This window comes from Heliangelus exortis, chromosome 15 (genome assembly GCF_036169615.1).
Source record: "Heliangelus exortis chromosome 15, bHelExo1.hap1, whole genome shotgun sequence".
NCBI classification, from domain to species: domain Eukaryota; kingdom Metazoa; phylum Chordata; class Aves; order Apodiformes; family Trochilidae; genus Heliangelus; species Heliangelus exortis.
The window spans coordinates 1,655,073-1,673,248 of NC_092436.1; the positions used below are offsets into that span (position 1 = coordinate 1,655,073).

The 18,176-nt window shown below is 38.9% G+C and overlaps 1 protein-coding gene across 8 annotated transcripts in view; it reads left to right on the forward strand.

Annotated features, from left to right (window-relative positions):
* The window catches only part of RAPGEF6 (Rap guanine nucleotide exchange factor 6), a 113,976-nt gene that overhangs the window by 68,632 nt on the left and 27,168 nt on the right, over positions 1 to 18,176 (forward strand). For 4 of the 8 annotated variants that reach the window (XM_071758314.1, XM_071758310.1, XM_071758312.1 and 1 more), the window contains 12 exons: positions 5,237 to 5,420; positions 6,169 to 6,305; positions 7,214 to 7,372; positions 7,751 to 7,903; positions 8,426 to 8,590; positions 9,887 to 9,994; positions 10,238 to 10,441; positions 11,111 to 11,219; positions 13,218 to 13,461; positions 13,787 to 13,944; positions 15,003 to 15,017; positions 16,828 to 17,068. In XM_071758314.1, coding sequence (XP_071614415.1) covers positions 5,237 to 5,420; positions 6,169 to 6,305; positions 7,214 to 7,372; positions 7,751 to 7,903; positions 8,426 to 8,590; positions 9,887 to 9,994; positions 10,238 to 10,441; positions 11,111 to 11,219; positions 13,218 to 13,461; positions 13,787 to 13,944; positions 15,003 to 15,017; positions 16,828 to 17,068 — 1,877 coding nt within the window. The remainder of the gene's footprint in view (positions 1 to 5,236; positions 5,421 to 6,168; positions 6,306 to 7,213; positions 7,373 to 7,750; positions 7,904 to 8,425; positions 8,591 to 9,886; positions 9,995 to 10,237; positions 10,442 to 11,110; positions 11,220 to 13,217; positions 13,462 to 13,786; positions 13,945 to 15,002; positions 15,018 to 16,827; positions 17,069 to 18,176) is intronic. The other 4 variants (XM_071758317.1, XM_071758311.1, XM_071758313.1 and 1 more) reach the window with 1 other exon arrangement.

Sequence of the window (18,176 nt, forward strand, 5' to 3'; positions counted from 1 at the left end):
CCAACTTGTATCACATTGCAGTGCTGGTTTGATGGTGATGGAGGTGCTCATCTTAGGTTTGTTTTGAGCAGTAACTGCACAGCTTTTCAACTTGAAAGTTGAAATCTGACTACAGCAGTCAGTAGAGAGCAACTGCTGAGCCCAACTGAGGTGCAGTTTGAGTTTGGATACCTGTTCCCTTGGGTACTGTCTGGCTACTAGTTCTGTACACTAAACAGGGATTATTAATTTATCTTTCAGCAAAGTATTGCTAGGTGACTTTAAAAATAAAGCATTAAAAGCCAAAATCCCTTTAGAACACAAGTGTCTCTGCATTTTTATCCTGTTTCATCTCTTGCCTTACTACTTCTTTAGATTTTTTTGCTGCCAGTTATGTCAGTGTGCATCCCTGAGACAGTCTCTTGGAGGCAGTGCTGGAAGATTTTGTTCTCTACTTATTTTTATTTAAATTTTTTTGAATTGATTGAAGTAGTTAAGAGTCCCCAGAAGTAGCCTGTGTATTCTACCTCAACATCTCATGTATTAGGATGCTTATGGACAGTTTTCCTGACCATTATCTGCCTGCCTGTCTACCTGAGTAGTTTGGAGAGAATGCTCTAAGTGAAAAGCACTTAAAATATATTATTGATAAGAAAATATTCCAGTAATGAGTGAATACTCTGTCACATGTGATTAATGGCATTCCAAATACCTCATGTGAACCCCTCAGAAAATGCTGAAAGAGCATAATTGTTAAATGAATAAGAATTATATAAATAAAAGGAATAGTGGAGTAGAATCTAACCAGTGGTGAAATGTATTTTTGCTGAGAGTTCCCAGCCAGCTGGGGTGATGCCTGAGCTGGGTCAGATGTCATGTTAGATTCACATGAGCTCTGCAAAGATAATATTACAGCAATGTGTGATCATCAGCTGCAGTGTCATTAATCCTGGAAGACAGCATTGCAGAATCCAACATTTGATAAACTGTGGGTGAAGGTGTGCAACAGGCATGTCATGAGTGGGGAAAAAAACCTAAAAACCCAAAAAAAACCAACAGAATGACCCAGTGGTTGTTTGGGTTTTTTTTCTTCCCTTCTTTATCATTTAGTGCATTTTAAAAATCTTTCATTCCTATTCCCCAGTAACCTGTTAAAAGGTTCTGGGTACTTTATGGGCTTTACTACTGGTACTTTGCTATTTTACTGCAGTAGCTTTAAGTTATTTTCACAGAAATCTCTTATTGTTTGTCACCCAATTATGAGTGGATAGAAACTGTAATAATGTCATGGCACAGCATTTAAATAACACTCTATTGCAGTGACACATGGATACAGACAGCTTCTGAAATCAGAAAGCAAAAGACAAGTGTTTCCCCCAATATTCATCATATTATGAAGGCAGAGAATCTCTTTGATACACAATAAACCTACGCTTGGAGTGTCATTTATTGGCTCAGGAGCTGAAAGCATTTTTGGTACATTTGAAAGTACAGCTTTCCATAAAGCATTTGGAAAATGATGCTTTGTGTTTGTAGTCAGCTTCTTCATATCTGTTACGTGCCAGACTCTCTAGGAGCATCATTAATGTCAGCAGAGGAAAAGCATTTTTTGGAATAATTTTGATGAAAGTAGCCTCAAAATGACCTTTTGAATTAATGGTATCTTAACATTAGTTTTGGATTAATGGTATCTTAACATTAGTTTTGGATTAATGGTATCTTAACATTAGTTTTGGATTAATGGTATCTTAACATTAGTTTTGAATTCATGGTATCTTAACATTAGTTTTGAATTCATGGTATCTTAAGTAGTGCAAATGTAATTCCAGAATAGGAGAATGTTAGAATGGTAAAACCAAAGAATGAAGCAATATTTTGTTAAGATTTGGAAAGGGTTTTCTGCTCATCTGCATAGCCTATATCCATCCATAGTGTTGAAATGAGGTTTCACATGTTCCAGCTGCTTCTCAGTCCAGGATGTTCAGCAGGAAATGATGAACATAAAGCTGAAGGTGAGATCAGCAGAAAAGGAGTCTGCTGTATTAAGCCCTCAGTTAATTGCAGAAACTTAGGAAAATAAATGTATGGAGATATTTTTCTCTTCTCCTGTGCCATTACTGCTCCCTGTTGGAGCTTTCCATCTTTGTGGTAAATCTCCAGACATGTATTGCTGCATCCAAGTTGCTTGGAATATCCCAAAGCAATTGTTTTTCTCTCGAGCTATTTAATATAAAAAAGGTAAAAAAGACAAGTGATTCCCTACAACTTTTTAAACACCTTCTTTAATTTGCTTGAAGTCAATTTTAAAATTTTATATTTATTTATTATTTTGGCATTCAGCCCATTTCCTGACAGTATACTTAAGTTTCAGAGCTCCAGAAGCAGGGAAAACTGTGTGGTTGTGCATCCAGAAGTTGAAACGAGGGATTATAAGTTCTGCAAAGACCTGCTTTGACCTCAAATAGGTATCCTCAGGGAAAATGAATTCAGCAGGTGTTACTTTGCCCTTTCATGGGACAGCCTTGAAGGCAGCCAGCCAGGGTAGCACAGGTAACCCAGATCCTATCTCCAGCTGTAGGTGGGTAGAGCCTTAATTCTGCTGTGATGAATTAGTTGCCTCTGTCAGTGGCTTGCAAAGCTGTTCCCTTAATGACCAACACATTTACATCTGGTTTTTCTTATCTTTGTAGTTCTGTCAGTGGTGTGCTTAAAGTTTCTCTCTTTTTAAAAAAAAAATGTAAAAAACCTTCCATTTATCATTTTGGCAGTCAGTGCTGTGTGTGTGCAGCAATGTAACTGCCCATCAATAATTCCAGTTGTGGTTAAGGTTTTGATATTAAAATATATTATCTATGCATCAGAGAGGGAGATTACTGAGGAGTTTGCTGGGAATTCTGAAAAAAGGTGTGGACCTTATTCCCCCTGACAGAACTGATATGAGGAGAGGGGAAAAAACCCTCACTTTCAATAACAGGCTGCATCAGGAATCATGAGTACTGAAATAAATTATGAGGTGGAGTTATTCAGACACAGGAAATCTTTTACACAAGGCATATAATAAGTTTTTTCTTTCAGTGCATCCTTCTGGTAGAAATTCCACTCCAGTATGTGTCATTATCAGGAAAATTTTCAAGGGGCAGTTCTTGTGTCTTTGGCTGCCAAAGTGTAGGCTCATCTCCATGGTCATTTCAGGACAATCTCCATGGTCAGTGTTTGTCAGACAGAGTTGAAGCACATTAATTGGCAATAAAACCAAATTAAAATAACAAACAAGTGCTCTGAAGTAAACTGTTGTTAACTTGGCAGATGGTCTACATGACACACACCATTTGGGGCTGTTTCTGCTGCCTTCTCAGTAGATACTCCTGGCCTGGAGACCCTGAAAATCCCTGTTTGTGTAAGGTTTGAGGATTGCAGCTTCTGGTTTCATTTTGTAAATTAGTGGTTGATAAATGTTTCTGTTAAGAATGGTTTAGATGTTTGATAATGGAAACAGCTGGGGCATCATGCTTGGGAAGAGCAGCTACATCTGCAGACAGCTTTTTGAGCAAAATCCTTCCTGGACCTTCCAGCACTCCCTGAACCTGCCAATGTTTTGTCAACCAACTGCATGGAATCTTGGGAGACAAAGTTTGAGGACCATCTCTCTGATTTCATAGCTTAATCAAATGATTTCTCAAGAAATGAGATGATTTATTCATTGTCCTATGTAGGATTTTCAATTGAAATTTTCAGGAATCACTTTTCTGTAGAACCTGTAGCCTCAGTTTTCTTATCTTAGCTTGAGGTTATCAAAGGGAGAACACACACCAGCCTTACTCTGCCTGGAAAAATTGATCTATACATTGCAGCTATTGAGAAGAAGAAATGCTGGAAAAGTCCTTGAATAAAACACAGTGCTGATCATGTGCTGCTGAGACTCTCCAAGCACAATTTGCACTTGGGCTTAATTCCAAAACTGTTAATGTGAGCTCCATAAGCCAGTGAAATGATGTAATGTAAAACAGATTTAACCCTATATGTATTGTTACCCTCCAGCAGAAGAAATCTTTCTGTGAAATCATTGAAGCCTTATTTATTAGCTCTGCTGGCTGGTTATTGAAATGAGGACAAGCTCAGAGGTTCAAGGTCATACCTAAAATCCAGGATTTTCATGAAGAAAAACTGCTCAGCTGTCAAAAGCTCCTGAGCTTGAATGAGCTGATCACCAAGGAGCATGTAGGAGGATGGAGGCTGAGCAGTCCACTGCCTTTAAGTCCCATAAAATGAGTGGGTTTTTTCATGGCAAGGAAGGCAGGAGAGCAGCATGGCTGAGTGAGGACCTCCAGAAAGAAATGGATGCAGTGGAACCAGGGATGTGGGACAAAAAACCCAAACAAAACCAAAACCTACGTTTTCTGCAAGTTTTTTGTTTTTTGGGTTTTTTTTTTGCCTTCCATCTGTTTGGGTAGTTATTTCCATGCAACTACATTATTTAAACTTCACAAGGAATTACTGCAAATGATTCCTATGTGATTCTGCCTTTTGTTTCTAGTGTTGCAGTCTCTTTCCCCATTGCTGCCTGTATCTTCTGCTGAGTGTGATGTCTACATTGCCATCTATTGATGGCAGTAGAAATGTGCTTGTGGGCAGTGGTGTTACTCAGTGATAATATTTCATTAAGAATACAGGCTCTCAAATGATGAAGAAACATTTTGTTTACATGAATTTTCAAGAAAATAAATGCTAGAAAGTGAGAATCAGCCATCAGAGGAACAAGAATCATCCTTAGCTCCTCCTTCCTCCCCCATTTCTGTGCTCCACCTGACACACTTGCTCTGTGCCAAGGCTCCAAATCCATGTCATAATACCAACATGAAAATTGAGACCAAATCCCTTTCATTTGAGCCTCTCAAGCTGCTTTGTAATTTTCTGTGTCACACAGAGGGGTCGGGGGGTTTATCTTCCCCTGCAGTTCATCAGAGGTGGAAAGGGATACAAGACCCAGGGCAAATGTCCCAGTGTGTTAGTTTTGTTTTCTAAGCTTGTGATCATAATGCCTGTAGCATGGTTTTGCTTGATATGAATCAAAATTTGTACCATTCTGGAAATCCAGGTTCAGTGTACCATGTTTTTTCAGTGTTCAGGAAGGGAGCTGTCACAATTTCTGGTTTTCATCCTTGGTCCCAGAATTTCTTCTGTTGTGTTTTAGCTGCCTAAGAGCATAAATCATTACACTGATACTGAACTCTTTGTCTGATGGGTGTTTTCTTTGCAGGCTACAGAAAGTGAGATGGGAGATGTTGATTTAACAGGTCTTCCAGAAGCACCTGTAGACTCTGAAGATGAAGAAGAGGAGGAGGATGAAGATATTGACAGAACTTCAGATCCACTTCTAGGGCGAGATGTTGTACGAGAGTGCCTTGAGAAAGAGCCTGCAGATAAAACTGATGATGATATTGGTGAGGAGATTAAAAAAAAAAGTCTTTTATATAAAACTGTGTCATATAACATCTGCAAGAGAAGAATGTCTGCAAACTGCTCAGTAATCTTAAATGTGTATTAGTGAGTGATGCCTTCCAGAGACCACTCTGCTGTGATACTGTTAAATGAATAATTTCTCCTCTTTTACTATCCAAGACTAGAAACTACTATTTTAAAAAACATTCCATGTGTTTAATACAAGGAAGGGATAGGCAGCAAGCTAATGTTGACTGCCTGAAACTGTTGAATTAGTTATTAAATATCAAGGGGAATATATTATTCCTGTAGTGTAGTTTTTAGGTAATTGTAAAGTGGAATTGCAGTATTTAACTAAAAATGGGTGATAGTTTAATAGTAAAATTTGCTTATGCTATACTTCACCTTCTCTAAACACTGGAAAATAATTTCATGCTCCTATCAGCCTAATAATTATTGTATTGTAAGAGTATTTTTAATTTTCCTAAATGTTTGAGGCTGAAGGGCTTTACGTTCTAGCCAGACTGCACCCATGAAGGGTCCATTGGAGCACAACTGTAGAGCTGAGTTCTGGTTGTTGATGACAAAATGCTTCCTGGGCTCATTTAGCCATGGGCACTAATGGGGGTCATAAAGTTCTGAGCAGTTTATCAGTAAATTTCAGTGAGATTTAACCAACCTGTGAAGAGTAACGTGCCTAAGGAACCCCTGGGCCTTGCAGCCTTCATACTGATCTTTCCTGTCTAACAGAGCAATTGTTGGAATTTATGCATCAACTCCCTGCCTTTGCAAACATGACCATGTCTGTGAGGAGAGAGCTTTGCTCAGTGATGATATTTGAAGTAGTAGAGCAAGCAGGAGCCATCATACTTGAAGACGGCCAAGAAGTAAGTTGCTGCTTAGCACACAATCAGTCACTGGGTTAACCAGGGCATTTTGGGGCAAAGGGCTGGGAAATCTGTTTCCTGTCTCCACAACCTGCAGTTAAAATTCTCACTTCATGACCCAAATTCAGAATCTCCACACCTTTGCCCATCCCTTTGGGAAGTTCTGCCTGGGTATTATTACCCTGTTTCAAGGCTTCGATGTGGCCAAGTGTAGACATAAAACAGCATTCAGTGGGGTGTTATCAGGAGTTTATTTCAAAAATGATTTGTGCCATAGAAAATCCATCATTTCCACTGGTAAAATAACTCTTTTTACAGTGTAGTTTCTTTAAATATTAACAGGGAGTGGTACCCATGCCCAACAGTGTTGGTATTCTTACATCAAATGCCTAAACTAGGAGCAGTTTCCATACTCAGGGGGAGGAGACAGGTGTTAAAATTAGACAGCAATCAGGCTCCCAACATGGGTGCTCTGAATCACTATTTTGGAATACCTCTCCTTGGATGAAGACATCTGCAGTGGCCAGAGCAGGTCATCCCTCCCTGAGGACTCTTGGCCAAACAGGTACCCAGGGGAAGAGCATTCATGTTCACTAAGTGGTATAAATATATTGTAGCAATTAGCCCACTGAGTAAAAAAACAATCTATTCGTCAGCATTCCTCCCTTCTGAATTAGTTCTGAGGGGAATGAAGAACACTAGAAAGCATTCTTGTTTCAGTCATCTTTATTGCTTGCCTTACATTGCACATTTTTTAGTGAATTAAATGTTGCAAAGCTGTGTTGGCAACAAAATGGAGAGTGGAAGCATAAGCCTTGCTGAAATGAGTGCTTTGCAACAGCTTATGAAAGTTGTAGAATTAACTTCACTTTTAATATTTGCTTTTGTTTTTTTTTTACTTTCTCTAGCTGGATTCTTGGTATGTTATTTTAAATGGCACAGTGGAAATCACCTATCCTGATGGGAAGAGTGAGAGTCTCTGTATGGGAAATAGTTTTGGGATTACTCCTTCTCTGGAGAAACAGTACATGAATGGAGTGGTCAGAACCAAAGTAGATGATTGCCAGGTAAGGTTATAATTCTTTACAACTATCTCATGTTCACAGTGGTGTTGTGTGAGACACAGGAACTTCTGCTTTGTGCTGAAAAGTAAGCTTAGTCCATCATGGTCATACTGATTGACATGCAGTAAGAACAGATAAATAGAAAATACCCATTTCCTCTTCTTCTAAGCTTTGAACTTTGTATATTTAGTCTGAAACAACATTTGGGAGATGTAAGAAGGTTACAATTTCTATTTGCCTTCTAACTTTCTTCTATAGTTGAGTTGAACAGAGCTGGTATCAAATGCAGTGCTGCCATGGTTGTGTTGGAGCAGCCCAGAGGTGAGGATACACTCATGTTTTGGATATTTTTATTAACAATCCCATGTTCTTTGGTGGCAGTTTGTGTGTATAGCCCAGCAAGATTACTGGAGGATTCTGAACCACGTGGAAAAAAACACTCATAAAGTGGAGGAAGAAGGAGAAATTGTTATGGTAAAGGAGCACAGGGAGCTGGATCGCAGTGGGACCAGGAAAGGACACATAGTTATCAAGGTGAGTTCCTGTGCATTCCATTAATATTCCATTAATCTATCAAACCTTTATTTATTAGTAAATAAATACAGTTGGGGATTTGAATCTAGAAAACATGCTCAGTTTTTTCTGCCTCAGCTGAAAAAATTTGACTGGGAGGAATCAATATTATTTTACAAACTTACTTCCACTTCTTTTTTAATCAAGTCAGACCTCTTCAGAATACATACTCAGTTTTATACTGGCAGTACCCTTTGTGCACTTTATGACTTGATTTTTTTGTCATCTGTAGGAGGCACTTAAACTGTGTATTAAAATTAAGGGAGGCTAATAATTGTTTTAGCCAGGTATAACCTGTGCAAAACATTTGAGCTGAGAGAAGCCTGAAGATTTGATTTAAACACATTAGTGTGTTTTCTCTGAAGTTGGCCCCAACTGAAATTTAGGAAAGGACTATACTGCTCACCTGGTTTTATGTTGACACCCTCTAGAGAAGAGGTAGTGATGAGAGAAATCAGTTGTTTTTTGCATTTAATTTTGAAGGCAACACCGGAGCGACTCATCATGCACTTAATAGAAGAACATTCTATTGTGGATCCAACCTACATTGAGGATTTCCTTTTGACATACAGAACATTTCTAACCAGCCCCTTGGAAGTTGGAAATAAACTCTTGGAATGGTTCACAGTGGACAGCCTCAGGGATAAGGTTGGTTTGAGTCAAAGAGAGTCGAATTATAGGAGAAAATGTTTCCCAAGTTGTTGTCTCCTTGTATTGCTGATAAACCAGGGTTATGCTACAGATATGCAAGAGATTTTAGAGCAAATTATTTTTCATTAGGATTAAGAAAGGATTCTCCAAGTGCACTGTCCTAAATCAAGGTATGGCACTGCTTCTCTTCTGCAGAGTGATGAATAAACAGGATATTTCCTCTTTAAATTAAAGATACAAATGCCAGTCTCTGAAATCCTTTTTCACCAGAAATTCAAGGAAAATATGTTCCTGATCTCCTGGATGTGCCTTTTTGCCATCTTTCTTTTCACAAGAGCATTGTGCTTGTCTTCCATGAGGTTCTCCTGTAGAACTTTTCAGTGTGTTGAGCACATTTTGTTTGAGCAGTTTATTATTAACTTTGTACTTAAAATAAAGTCTGCTCAAGACAGGTGCAGTTGATAAAAATATTTCCATTAACAGAAGGAGGTGTAACTGTTAAGTCTGTGTGTACGTACACATGAGAAATGCTCATACCCTGGAACATTGTATCCATGTCCAATTTGCTGAAAATCATGGCAGTAAAATTCTGAGACAGCAGATTTATGTGTTCTAGGTGAAGGAAACCCAACAGACTATCAAAATACTGTATTTTTTGTGGGTAGGAAATGGTCTGGGGTCTCTGCTATGGTTACTGCCTCTCTTCTTACCTTTTTCCATGCTGTTCATTGGGCAACTAGTGTTTTTTAAGAAAAAATAAAACCATTTCAGTGAATAAAAGAGGAATTTCTTTATTTTTAGAGGAGAAACTGCTATAGACAAAGCTTTTTTTGTCTTAACATGCCTGGATACAAGAGTTGTCAGACTGACTTTATCTGACTTAAATCTGAAGATTTAAGTAAAAGTTCTTAAAGAAAACTTCATTTTCACAGCACACTTCCTAGGAATTTCTTTAAGATTATTAGGATGCTTTAGGGAGAGAAGTTTTATAAGCAGCATAAGGAAGAGTTAACTGAAGATGCATTTGTGCAGCAGTTAGTAGCAGGTGATATAGCCAAGTAGGTACAAAAATGTTTGGGTTTTTAAGAAATACTTCATTTGTTTCCATAAATAAAGGAAAAGAGAAGATGATTTCAAGTGTAAATGTCCTGTGTTTCTCTGTGTTAGTAATCTGTCATAGATTATCCATAGATTATCCATGTGCTTGGATTCTTTGCTCATAGGTTAGAGGCTGTTGGAGAATCATAGGTACCTTTTACAGAGACATGATTTTATTCTTTCTTTATTTTACAGGTTACCAGAGTGGTCTTGCTGTGGGTCAACAATCATTTTAATGACTTTGAGGGAGATCTTGCTATGACTCGATTTCTGGAAGAGTTTGAAAAGAACTTGGAAGATACAGTAAGAGCAAAAAAAAAAAAAATTACTGTCATACTTCCTGATGTGACAAGTTTTCATTCTCCAGTGTGTTACCAGTGACTAACACATTGTATGTAGCCTTTAACAGTCAATAAATAACTTCAAAGGTGGTTTATTTGGATATATGGCATCTTAAGTCCTTTTTCTGGCACTTTGGGAGTTTTTTCACAATTTTTTTCTAGTAAGAGCAACATTGGGCTCAGCTTTTTGTCTTCTCTTTTACAGAAAATGAAAGGACATCTCAGATTGCTGAATATTGCCTGTGCTGCCAAAGCAAAATGGAGACAAATTACCCTGCAAAAACCTTCTAGGGATTCCCCACTGTTTTTCAGCCTCCTTGGAGGAAGTGACAAGGGGTTTGGTATTTTTGTAGAGACTGTGGAAGCAGGCAGTAAAGCAGCAGAAGCTGGTCTCAAGCGTGGTGATCAGGTAAGAAGAATGAAGTTCATTTAAAATATTAATCTTTTATTTGATATTGAAAAAAAGGAGCCAGTTCCAACCAGTTGTAGTATTCTCAGTGAAAAGGTGAGGAAAAGCAAATGAGTGGTTTGTGTTCTGTTGTGAAGGCCACAGTTCAGTTTCCAAGTGTTCAATGGGTTTCTGTGAAATAGTTTTCAAAATATTTCAAAAACAGACTGGGAAAAGAAAGGAAATTCTATTTATTTTAGGAAATGTTCTGATCTTAAGGCCATCAGATTGTCCTGTTGGAGTGATTCCCACCCAGTGGAAGTCATCCCAGGTCCCTGGGGCTGGTGGGGTGGTGACAAACATCTGGCCTTGGATGCAGCATCAGTTCTGCAGGTTTTGATCCACCCTTTGTGGGTTCAAGTGCAGTTCCTAAGGGCCAGAAGGTCATCCCAGAAACCAGATTTGGTTAAAGCATTGGTCAGGTAGCAGTGGAGGTTGGTTTGTTAACAGGCTGCAACCCCACTGGCATGAAAGTAGTTGCTTTACAAGGAAAGTTTTCATTCTCCAACTGCTGTGAAGATGGGGTGATGACTTCTGAAAAGCTCTCACTCTGCCTATGTTATCACCTTTTTATTTGTCTGCCATAAATAGCTGTTCTCCTAATAGTCCAATATTTATTTCCCCTTAAAGATAATGGAGGTAAATGGACAGAATTTTGAGAACATTACCTTTGTAAAAGCTCTGGAGATCTTAAGGAACAACACTCACCTCTCCATCACTGTAAAAACAAACATTTTTGGTGAGTAGACTTGATTATATGATTTATTTTTGTGCGTGTGAAGAAAAACTCTGGTCTTTCTGGCTTTAGAAGTGCAATAAGATTCCACCTTTTTTTCCAACTTGCTTGTAGGAGTGAAAAGTTGTGCACAAGTCCCCTTGTTGTGCCTCCCTTTGCTCAGTAAGTTCCTGTGTGCCAGGGGCTGCACGTTGGGTGGCACAAAGCCAGCCTAGCCAGCTCTTTACTCCCTGAGAAATCCTCAAATGCCTGTTTAAGCAGCTTTAGTATCCCTTCATGCAACATGGCTAAAAGAGAGCCAAGGGATCTGGGCCAAAATCCTTTTTGCCAAGAAACAGCAAAAATGTAAAACTGGGCTTTTGTCAAAACTTCTTGTAATGGATGTAGGAACACGATAGGATAAATTGCCTTTACATCTACAATTAAAGAGGGGATATAAAAAGCAGCATGACATATAAATGTTGGCTTTTAATTGCCAATGTGAATATAAACACATAAATACCTCTTTAAAATCTCAGTCAAACCATCTGTTCTTTTTTTTTTTTTTTTTTTTTTTTCATAATCCTGTGCAGGCAACATAATAACCAGAGCTACAGAAAGAAGCAGCCTGTGCACAAGGCTCTTCCTCTTCACTTGTATCTGACACCTTTTCATGGTCTCATTTTCTCCTTTTTCTTCTCCAGTTGCTTTGCTCACTACTGAATTTCTTTTCATTTATTATTTTGCATTTATCAGTGTGCAGGTAAAAAGTTTCAAGATCCAAGCAGCTGATTATTAGCATCACTCCAGACAAGTCTAAAGCAACCCCAGTTAACTGGTGGTCCAGACTTGTGTGAAATGACAATAAATTAATATAACCTGAACTGAGGCAGTGATGGATTGTGCATTTGTATTATAAATGAAAGCAACATCCATTTACAAGTGGATTCTAATCTCTTCCTGCTAGAGATAGAATTCCTGATAGAATTTCAGGGTGATGTCCCTGATACATTTGAATGAATTCATGGCTTGAAGCTTTTTTCAACAGTGATACTTATTATTATCTTGGTTTTTAATTGAGTGCAAAGTGCCTGCTGCTGACAGTGAGCAATTCCTGTTCCTCTGTTTGAATCCACACTGTGAAGGCTGTAAGCCTTAAATTTTACTGCATAATAGAAAAAGGCAACTTGTCTGGGGCTTTCTATACAGAAAGTCTTGGGTGCTTTGCTCAAAGGAGACAGAATCTGAGTAATTTGCTCTGCACAGTTACACATTTTCCCTGTGTTGCCATGGGCTTGGCAGAAAATCCTGACTTTCTGACCTGAGGGATTTAAAAAGATTTTTTTTTAAGATTAAAAAAAATAATAATTTGTATTGATAAACAGATGTGACTGATTTTTTTTTTTTCTTCACCTTTTTTGTACTTGAGAAGGAACACAGAACATCAGCTCTTATCTTTTCCAAGGTCTTATATCTCCAGGCATGTCAGTGCCAGTAATAGACTGACTTGGTTTGATAAATGCAATAGGAAATTTGATGCAGCTTCTGTTCAGTAGTATTACTAAAAAGAAACAAAGGCAATTTTGGAAGCTATCAGTCTATATTGCAGTTATTTTAGAGGATGCATCTGCACTCCATTACCTAAAAGATGCAGACAAAAAGTCAATATATACATAGAGCTAATTTGTGAGCTCAGTGTTTTCTTGTGGCCTATCCAGACTAGATCTATGAAATTTGTTGCAATTTGTGCTAATTTAAAAAGCAGTAAGGAGAACTCTGCTATGCAGAATATTTGGTTGTTTCTCTTGACCACTGAGGAGTTCCTCTTGCTGTCAAGGTAAGTCAGAAGCAACACTTGAATGGGAAAAGGTTCACACTCTTAGAATCAAAGTTAAAATGCAATGAATTATGGCTTGCAAGCCTTTGGTTCACTTTCTCAGCAGGGATATGGGTGACAGAAGTTTTGAGGGGCAAGAATTTTCTGTGAAGTTGTAATTCTAAGGTCTGTATCTTCTCTTCCAGTGTTTAAGGAGCTGCTCTGCAGGATAGGCCAAGAGAAGAATGGAATTCCACATATTCCAAAAATTGCAGAAAAGAAAAACAACCGTTATTCCATCCCAGATATGCCTGGAGATGTGGAACAGATGTTTCCTCGTGAGAAAGGAAACAAGAAAATGAAAGCAAACACTGTCTCTGGTGGGAGAAACAGAATCAGGAAAATTTTAGACAAGACTCGATTCAGCATCTTGCCTCCAAAACTCTTCAGGTTTGTCAGAGTCTTCTGGTCAAGCAGTAATTGTTCCTTATTAGTTGTGATATTCTGGTTGCTTAGTATCTTCAGTCATTCTGTTTATGTTGCTTATGTTAAAAAAAAAATAAAAAATGCAGCCAATGTGACCAATAAACACAGAACAAGACCAAAATATCCTCTCTCTCAGGGAACGCTTTCAAATACCTGCGTCCTTGTTTTGAAAGCTTGTCTCCAACCTGCAATTAAATCACCTGGGTGCCATTATTTTCTCTATTTCCATTCATCCCAAGATGAATAGAAGGAGCTTAATCCCCAGAACTGAACCCAACTTGTTTTGCAGTGATGGCAGCGTGAGCCAGTCACAGGACGACAGCATCGTGGGGACTCGGCAGTGCAGACACAGCTTGGCCATCATGCCAATTCCAGGAACCCTCTCATCCAGCAGCCCTGACCTCTTGCAGCCCACAACAAGCATTCTGGATTTCTCTAATCCTTCAGGTAAAACAGCAGCATTAGCTTGGTTTACAGGATGATGACAAGGCAGCTGGGTCAGGATGGAAATTCCATCTTTAAGCAGCATGCAGCATGCTGTGTGCAGTTCCCTCTTTATCTTGGGGCCCCAACTGATCCAAACTGGAGATTGGCTGAAAATCCACCTGTCTGAACCTCTGTCTGCTTCATTGTAATGTGACACTTGGGTTATTTTTACAAAGAAATAGATTTTGCCACCTCTTTGATATACTGGTGGTTACCAGAGCTGTGGTGGAAGGTGGTTGCCCTTTTTCTGCACTTTTCTGTGATCTCTTCCCAATCCCAGTATTCCTGGAGGTTTGGCTTGACCATCTTCCATCTCTGAGTATATATTTCAAGCAGTGTTGTGGGTAGGATAGGATTGCCATAGGATCAACATAGTGAGATTAATGTTTTAATGGTTTACAACCATTACCTGTATTCACCTGCTGCTCTGAAGAGATGAAGAATGTTCTGAACTGTGTACTCCATCCTTTCATTGTTCTTACTGTAGGAACAGAGTTTATGGGGTGGCTACAGGAGGCATTTGTAGTTCTAGATATGCAGCTGCCTGTAAACATGTCAAGTCAGGATCTTGTTTCCCTATTTCAAGTGTAAGTTCTGTGCAGAACTACATGTGCTGTGAAGTGCCTGGTGGCTATGACTTAGGTTTATGGGAATTCACAGATTTCCCCTTTAAATACAGTTTATATCTGTACACAGATATATCCTATCAAGTGCATAAATATCCATAGCAAAGAAGTTCCCTTTTGCCAGCAAATCCAGGTTCTTGCTGTCTGCATGAGAGCTACACCCATGTTCTCTAAGAACCTGAATTAATACTTTCCAAGTTACTGCAGGACATGAAATGCTGATAATTAGTCCTTCTTACCTTTTAATTTCCCATAACCAATAGAAAGCCATTTTTGAGTGGCAGAGAAACCCCAAATATGTACTACATACCCTTGCTAAGTTTTGCAAACATCTTAAATCTTGATTTGGTGTTGACACAGTGTTCTTTTTCTTTTTTCTTTTCCTGCCTGCAGCTGTTGGGTTTTACTGTAAGTATCCTTGATGTAGAGCATCCTGTAGACCTTAATATTGCATGGCTTGCCTCTTCAACTTAACACCTTCATACATTGCTTTGACATAGTTATTTTTGTTAGGGCATGAGATAGTAATAAAATAAAAGGAATCCATAGGTCCTCTTTGAGGGCACAGTGCTGTGCTGAGACTGAGACCTGCATTTTATTCCCATTTCTGCTGCTGACCCCTGGAACCACGTTCAGCAGCTTATTTTGCTTCCCTGTGACCTTGCTCTAAAGGAGTGAAATTGCTTACATCCCTTTTAGAGAAAGGGAGTTTGTAGATGATAACACAGTTGGAGTTTTAGCTTGTTCTTCTGTTGGACTCTATAACCAAAATTACATGCATGAGAACTCGAAACAGGTTTTGTATCATCAACACAAGCTAAATAATGCATGAGAAATTAATTTTTATTAATGTTTACCTGCTTAAAAACAAAGACCATGAAGACAGATATTTGCCTGTAATATGTTTCCCTTACCTGTCACAAGTTACCCTAAGTTTTAGCTGCATGGTGATTATAATTTTTTTTCTACTATTTTTTCCCCAGAAAAGTTTTGGCTGCATAGTGATTATAATTTTTTTTCTACTATTTTTTTCCCCACAAAATTGCATTTCACTTTTTTGTTTTATACTTTGAGCATGTTGTGTTTTTTAGGTACATTGATACCAGGTGTTGTTGTTTACTTCTTTGGTTGATTTATTATGATTTTTATGAGTGCAGGAATTATTGGGTGTATCATTTTCACCACTTGCACTCTGAAATTAGTTCATAATAGTTACTTTTTACTTTTATTACCCTCATTCATGTATGCATGAGAAGTTTTCAAATTCTACATCTATGAAGGGGACTTTTCTGGTAATGTGACAATCATAATAACAAAACTGGTAGTAGAATTAGTTTTCAATCAGATTTTTTTTTTTTAACCACCCTGTTTCCTGCCATCTTCCAATTTATTTGCAGCAGCTGTTGAGGCTGCCACCTTCTCAGGTCTGCAGAAAACTTGTCATGCTTTTGAGTTTAGAGAGGGGGAAAACTCTGCTTCTCTGAGTTTGAAACAAGTGTGTGCTCTCACTCTCAACTTTTTTTTTTTTTCCCAACCAGTTTTATTTGGGAAATCCAGCCTTCTCTAAAACAACCAGTGGAGCAAATTATTTCCAATCACCAAGCTGTAGACTAAACGTGTGTTTTTCCTGCTGGAGGCTGCCTCAGATGAAGCCATTCTCTAATGCATGCATAATACATCAAATGTGCTATAAATAAGCACACTCACCAAAGAATTAACTGCTGGCAGCAGCTTAGTTCCTTTAGGGCCAGAGAGGAAAAGTTTGCAGTAGTCAGAGGAGCCACTGAATCTCCTTCCCTTTTCACATCCATGGTTTGCTCAGTGGCTTCCCAGGGAAGAGGACCCTGGCTCCTGCAAGGGGACAAAGATGCTGCCAAAGCTTTTGAGAGCCACTGAGGAGACCAGTGTACAGCCTAGTGATAGATCCAGGTGTCTTGTGCTTGGATCCTGGTCATGGGATGATAATAGTCATAAGGCTGGAAGTGTAGAGAGGAGAAAAGTCTTCATTTTCCTCTCCAAATGGAAGGAAACGACGATTTCAATGAATATTTATCAAGTCCAGCATGGCCTTTTTTTTTTTTTTTTTTTTTTTTTTTTGTCTTGATAGCTTTTTTGGTAGCTGATTTTTGTTTTCTGGCTACTAAACAGTAAATGATCTTGTGCCTTTTCAAGGGGAGAAGGAACTTCACACATTAAAGGGGTTCCTCTCTTCTTTCAGATATTCCGGACCAAGTGATCCGAGTTTTCAAAGCGGATCAGCAGAGCTGTTACATTATCATCAGCAAAGACACCACAGCAAAGGAGGTGGTGAGCCATGCTGTCCATGAATTCAACCTGACAGGGGCCCCAGAGACTTATTCCCTCTGTGAGGTGTCTGTCAGCCCCGAGGGGGTCATCAAGCAGCGCCGGCTCCCTGACCAGTTCTCCAAACTGGCCGACAGGATTCAGCTCAATGGACGGTAAATGGGACCCTGGGATTCCTTCTCTGGATTGCTTTGCCTCCTTAGGATTGAGAGGTTGAAAAGAAACAGTCAGAGAAGGCAGTCTTAAAGGAAATAGGTGTTTATTAGAAGTTTATTGGGTTGGAAGGGACCTCTAAAGGTCATCTAGTCCAGCCCCCCCTGCACTAAGCAGGGGCACCTTCATGCTCAGAGCCTGCTCAAGCCTCATCTTGAGCATCCCCAGGGATGAGGACTTCCCTCGTGGTAAAGAACTTGTTCCTAACATCCAATTTAAATTTGCTCCAATATAAAACCATTGCCCCTTGTTCTATCACTCCAGGCCCTTGCAAACAGCCCAGCTCCAACCTTCCTGTAGGTCCTTCAGGTTCTGGGAGGTGTCCAAGAGTAAGCAAGTAAATGGCAGTCACTTTACATTTCCCTCTCCTCTTTTCTTCCTTGTTTTATCTTCCTTTTCAGCACCCAAAGTACAGGGAGCTTGCCTGATGACAACTAAATTTAGCAGCTCAAGATAGCTTACCTAGTAGCTTATGTTTATTCTGACACTTTCCACATGGACTTCAGGACTAAAACCTACAATTAATTTTTTTACAGTGATGTCATTCACCACATGTTGTGGTGCACTGATACTAACCTGAGATAAATTCTTCCATTTTTATGTAAACTGGTTTGAATGGTTCTGAAACATGAAGTGCTTCAGTTTTATCTGATGACCTGATCCATACCAGAAGAAAGTTGATTAAGTAAAAAGATTCTATAGTCTTCTTTGCTAGGCAACAGAGAGAATTTATGAGGAACAAACTTTTGTGTATCTGAAAGTGATCTGCTTGGGCCATGGAAATGAATTTTCCAGAGTTTTTCATTTCCTGAATACTGTGTGCTTCATGTAAATATTAATACACCTCACTAAACTTCTGTCAGAAACCACACTCAATTTGTATAAGAAACAGATAAATAACTTAACAAGAGGTTCCTCTGGACTAATGTGAACATAAAAGTGTTATTCCAGAGCTGAATTTACAAATGGAAAAGTAACTGACCTTTTCCTGAAGGTGAAAGCTCCAGCATGCTACAGAGAAATGTATAGAAAGATACGTACAGAAAATAT